General features: G+C 34.6%; 1 protein-coding gene, 1 long non-coding RNA gene and 1 pseudogene across 4 annotated transcripts in view; 2 read left to right on the top strand and 1 right to left on the bottom strand.

Moving 5' to 3' along the window:
- Positions 1-943, top strand: part of LOC107648713 — a 7334-nt gene extending 6391 nt beyond the window's left edge. Inside the window, exons 2-3 of the long non-coding RNA XR_002348611.1 lie at positions 332-425; positions 526-943. This is a non-coding gene — a long non-coding RNA (uncharacterized LOC107648713). The remainder of the gene's footprint in view (positions 1-331; positions 426-525) is intronic.
- Positions 1591-3551, bottom strand: LOC107646862 (annotated as a pseudogene).
- LOC107648177 overlaps positions 2202-5715 on the top strand; it is a 5637-nt gene continuing 2123 nt past the window's right edge. For 2 of the 3 annotated variants that reach the window (XM_016352153.2, XM_021104342.1), the window contains exons 1-8: positions 2202-2319; positions 2518-2691; positions 3332-3535; positions 3863-4232; positions 4730-4965; positions 5041-5256; positions 5357-5451; positions 5547-5647. In XM_016352153.2, coding sequence (XP_016207639.1) covers positions 3872-4232; positions 4730-4965; positions 5041-5256; positions 5357-5451; positions 5547-5628 — 990 coding nt within the window. In that variant the 5' untranslated portion in view covers positions 2202-2319; positions 2518-2691; positions 3332-3535; positions 3863-3871 and the 3' untranslated portion in view covers positions 5629-5647. Of the gene's footprint in view, positions 2320-2517; positions 2692-3331; positions 3536-3862; positions 4233-4729; positions 4966-5040; positions 5257-5356; positions 5452-5546; positions 5648-5715 lie in introns of those variants that run through there. The other variant, XM_021104343.1, reaches the window with a different exon arrangement.

The following is a 5715-nucleotide window of genomic DNA, read 5'->3' as shown; positions in this document are numbered from 1 at the left end:
GTGAATTATTTTTTAATTTTATATAGTAAACTAAACTGTGTGCATGAGGCATAGTTTTTTTTTTTACTTGAGCAGAAAGAACATTCCAAAAGATTCATTCTTTTGCTGGTGTTACTGGTGTTTTCTTTCTTTTATGCCATAGTCTTCTTGCTATCTAATCTATTTTCTATCTCAAAAAAATGTAATTCTTCTACTAGCGAGTCACCCGCTTTCTAATTTTTAGGTTCGGAATTATTTGAATAATTTTTTAATTCATATATTGTAAGGGATTACATTGTCTCAGGTTTTCACAAACAGTATTTCTACATTATTTTTGTGGTGTGTTGTGCAGGCACGCTATGAAAATACTCTTGTTGTTAAACTGGATATTGCAGCACGAGAGGAATTCAAACTCATAGAACATAGATTTGAACGACTATGGGAACGTAAGAAAGACAATGTTTTGGTTATTGATGTAATATGATTACGTTCATACACTAATTCTTGGTATTCTGCGCCTATTTTTGGCTATGATGTACCTCTCAGGGTTATCTCGATCCCAGATTCAGGAGGCATCCGAAGAAACGGGGGGAGGTGGTTCTGGATTCAGTGGAGAAAGAGGACGTTGTCTCCTCCGATGGCTCTGAAGAGGCTGATTCTGATGGACGAAAGACTTCCATGCTGTCCAACGACCTCAATAAAATGCCGGAAGAGAATGAATATCCTTATAGTGGAATGTCTCCTGATAAGAAGAATGTGTGGCACTTGGCTATGTGGGCAACATGATACTTAAATCCTTGAGGGCAATGCTTTAGTTTAGGTGAAGAATTTTGAGTCAGGTTGCATAGGATAGCCGAGACAAAACTATGCTATATTAATTAAGGAGAATATATTTTCACCTTTTATTTATCATGGCACTGTCTGATCTTTAATTTTTTATGTAGTTCTTATTTTAAAGATTTTATTAATTAATTAGTTTACTATATATGCATGATAATAAAATCATCAAGTATGGAAAACTATATGAATGATATAAATCTAATATACACTTTTCAGGCTTCGTATAAATATATTGAAAAACTCAAAATTTATATATTGTTATCATTTTAGCCAATTTTTTACTTAAATCCAAAAAAAAAATATTAGAGTGTTAAATGATCTTGAATATTTTGGAGATTTTATGTAGAATAAAATTATTTATCTAAAGATATTTAAGATGTTGATTTTGTATTTTTCTTTTTTAAGTTGTTTCTGCTTCTAGCTATATTTCCATGATAACATTAAAATCCAAATGTTAACCTAAATAACATGCACTCATTTCGAAAGAAAAATTCCATTTGAACACTTCAACTACATATATATGAATTGAAGTATTCTTCTAGACAAAGCCACAAAGTATTGAAGTCAGCAAATACAGCTACAGCCAGTAGAAAAGGCTTTGTTATTTCTTCGATGGTGTTGCCTGTTTCAATGAATTTTGATTTTAATCAAAATAGATAAAAGAAGATAACTAGTTTTTGTAATTAACATAGTTTAAAAATGATATAGCTGGATAATTAAAGAATTAGAAAGGAGCAAGTTTGATTATCCTTATTATGGGTGGCAGAGGAGGTAAGAGAAATTGAAGTGGATGGATTAGAATTAGTTGCAGGTAAGAGAAATTGAAGTGGAGGGATTAGAATTAGTTGCAAAAGCACAGAGGCCAACATTATAAGCCATGGATTCATCAGTTTTACCCACTCCATAGTTTCTCTCAGAAGTTGGACCTGGCTTCAAATCTTCATTGAACAATGCAAACAAATAAGCCTCCAATCTCATCCTTGGTTTCGATGGTATTCCTTCATTTTGCATTTTGTCTCCTAAACAAGTTCCTATTGTATGTTGGTGCAGCCTGCACTGTTGCTCCTGCTTCATCACTGTCCCCCTTTGGAGGCCACCCCCTTTCTGAAACCTTTATTCCAATATCATTGAACCCTAATTTTGCAAATGCAAATGCAACTGCATCTACCTGAGCATATAGCATGTTGTCATAGTGTAATTTTTTGTTTGGATCAACCATTCCCTCACTTGGATTGAAGAGAACATAGTCTAATGGGATTTTGTTTGGGTTGTCTTTGTATGCAAAGAAAGGGTATGCATTGATCCAAGATGGTAAAATTTTTTTTATAAGAAGCTTAAGAATTATGTCATGGTTTTAGTTATGTCATTCTTGAAGGTACCAGCTGAATGAGTGTATGATTCTTGAAGAACTGCAAGGGAGCTTGGTGATGATACTTGGATGTTCGATGAAATTCCTAGCTGAGATAATGCATTTTGGATATTGATCACTACTGGAGCAAGGTACTGAAACATTGTTGGATTCTCATCTGTGTAAACTTCGTTGCCTACTTGGATTCCTGTGATTTTTGTGTCTGGTAGGTAGGGTTTGATGTTGTTGCTCTCCTATTGAAGTGCTTGTTGTGGATCATATAACTAGCTTAGTATTTGGTTCTCAACTGTTACAATGATTTCAATTTCTGAGTTGGCAAAAGCTTTCAGAATTTCAGGGTAAGTTTTGGGAAAATGATCAACTACAAATTAGATTGAGCTCATTCCAAGAGAAGATAACCAAGTTACATTTTTCTCTTTCTCCGACGATTGGCGATCAGAAGGCTAAACATTATCATGTTCAATATGTATCTCTGATCTGCGTCTTTTTTAAGGATATAGCAGGTAATGTTGGCATATGAAGAGGATGTCAGTATAAATATCTCTTCTTTAGGTTATGTATTTACATTTGCACAACTTAAATTTGTCTCTGAAATTAATATCATTGGAATGGATTCTAACTTAAGGAATATATTTTATAATAGTCATGCATACTTGGATTCCACTGCAGGAAAATCAATTTCAACAAAAATTGGAAAAAATTTCTAAAGACAAATTTCTTTTAAAACTAATGAAAAATCAATTATCCTTCACATGCAAATAGTTTAAAAATCAACAATGGCAAGTTAAGTAATACATTTTTTGATATATTCGATATGGGAATAATATGCCTTTTTTAATAGTAAAAGAGATCACAATTTTTGTTAATCATAAATTCAATAAAAAAGATATGATAAATAATTTATGGTTCATAAATAAAAAATCTCTTTATTATCACTCCTATGTTTAACATATACATTAACGCTCCCCGATACTTATAGTTGATGCGGTGTGTGGGTGTGAATTAATAAGGAGATGCCATTGTTAATTATTGTTGTTTTTATTATTATCCTATTAGTTTTATTATTATGATTATTTTTATTATTATTTTTATTATTAGTATAAAAGAGTGGGAAACCAATTTTCCACACTAACACATTTCCAGCGCAAAAAGTGAGATCAAATAAGAAACGGCGCCCAAATCCTATTCCTCCCTTGCGTCACTCCAATTGAACCTAACCTTCAGCCCTGTCTCACATAGCCTTAAAGCCGTCGAAGCCCTCTCCTGATGAAGGCCTGACCTACCGCTCCTCTCGTCTGTCGCAGCTCTTGCCTTTCCAAGGGCTGTTGTCCCCTCTTCTCTTCTCGGGTAAGCATTCGTCCATCATTTATTTTTTGTATATATATTTTGACTGAAGCTTTTACCTGGACCTAGCAACATGCATGGCTATATAATTTTCTCATAGATGACCCATGGATATAGGTAATGAAACTGCATTGTATTAGGAGCAATTTTCTAAAACTTCCTCTGTTATTGAAAACCTCATAATCTTCTGATTTCATGTTGATTTAAAATTAACATGCATTAAAAAAACAAGAATGAAATGCCTCATGAGCTGATTGAGAATATGAATCAGAGAAAACAACTATGCACCATGACTATTCGTATAATTTTTTGTGTGCTTGTTGGTGTCAGGAGTTTAAGATGGCTCGAAAAGTTCGATTCACGAAAAAATCAAAATTGGGACCAGGAGCTCAGCAACCTCAAGCGGGAGCGACTGCGACTTCGAACTCCCACCATGATGGCTCTCAAATTCTCCCGACCAGTGGTGATAGTGTCCCTGCTACCTCACGCCCTTTCTGTCCCCCGCGAAGTGAACCACGGCCTGCTCCACAGGTGAGCACAAGTAGTGCCCAGAACTCGCTGCTAGGCCATCTAAACTTGGACGCTAACGTAAATAAGGAACCTCTTCTTGATGAAGAAGTTGATGACCTCCATGATGCTTCTGTGGCTCAGAGTTGCAGAGGACGCAAGACTACAGAATTTTGGATGGTTAAGATCATCGGTATCGTATTTAATTATTTTTCTTCCATCAACATGGTTTAGGCTCCACCCGTTATTAATTTACACTATACTCTAGTTCGTTCATCCCAAATGCTTTCCATTGCAACACAGTCAATGACATTTGACCTTCTCCATTGTTTGCAAAGTATTTTTTGTTTTCTTGTTTTATATTTTTTAATTGGATAAAATGTATTCTGTGGCCTATCAAAATATTATAAAAAATTCTGAATTATTATATTATTTTATTTTTGCCTCCGACATTTAAAATAAATTACAAATTTGTACTTATTGTTATTTTTTTACATTAAAAGTCAGTCAATTTTTTTAAATTTGTTTCAAGTGTTGCAATTTTACCCCAATTTATGCATGTTTTATGCTGGTCTGATCCATCGTGCTTCTTTTGCTAGGCGTATAATAAGGTATTATGTTAATATTATTATGTTATATATTAATTCTCTCGCATGCTGTCCACAACGCAATGTTATATTTGGCTTATAGATTCTGACGGCACAATCAAGCCGGCAAAACTAAGTGTGAGGGAGGCTATGGAACGGACTAATGGTAGGAAGATCATGCTCAGGTTCAACAATGCAAAGCAAGCAATTAGAGACGAAACTGGACTGTTGAGTGGCGTGCTTGGTCTGCTGGGATCTGATTATGGAAAATTTCCTATCTGTAGGAAAAGTTGGCGTCAGATTACCACTAAAGATAATGTTTATAACGAATGTGTCAAGGTAAAAGTTTATATCCCCTTCTGAATTAAATCTGATTATTTTTACAATTATTGACAACTTGTATTATCTGTGTAGCAAAATTTCCACTTTGATGAAGATAGCGAAGGAACTATCAAGAAAAATATTTTGAAAAGTATGGGGAAGTCTTGGAAGGAAACAAGGCTGAGGTTGTATGACCATTTTTATGAGCCAACATTCACGACTGAACAAAATATTGAGCATCGCCTGCCGGGAATTGATCGAGAGCATTGGAGATTATTCCTTGACTATCGCGCCGAAGCTGAGACAAAGGTAATCTACTGTATCGTTGTTACACAACAATACCATTTATGTTGCATTGAGTCTGTTTCTATCAGTTTCTAATTGCCCTTTGTCTCTGATGGACCAATAGGAGAAGTGCAGAAAAAACACAATCAAAATCGATCAAAACAACTATATACTCACACTGGTGGTTCGAAAAATTTCGCACGGCGGATGGAAGAAGAGGTACTTTACTTTTTTTCACTTATTAGACTATCTCTGTGACTTAATTTTCCTTGATTTTGTGGAATACGGTAATGGCAAAAACTTTGTTGTTACAGTCAGAAGAACAAGGAAGGAGAGTTGGTAGAGGAGAGTTATGGATTACAGTGCACAAAAAAAAGATGGCTCATATATCAATGAAGAAGCAAGAGCAATTGGTGTAAGTACTACTTGTTATAATTTACCAACTCTAACTAAGCTTCCAAATTCCAGATTAATCAGATTAAT

The sequence above is a fragment of the Arachis ipaensis genome, chromosome B06 (assembly GCF_000816755.2).
Source record: "Arachis ipaensis cultivar K30076 chromosome B06, Araip1.1, whole genome shotgun sequence".
Classification (NCBI taxonomy): Eukaryota; Viridiplantae; Streptophyta; class Magnoliopsida; order Fabales; family Fabaceae; genus Arachis; species Arachis ipaensis.
The sequence above is the reverse complement of the archived record's forward strand: the minus strand, read 5'-3'. Positions and strand labels throughout refer to the sequence as shown.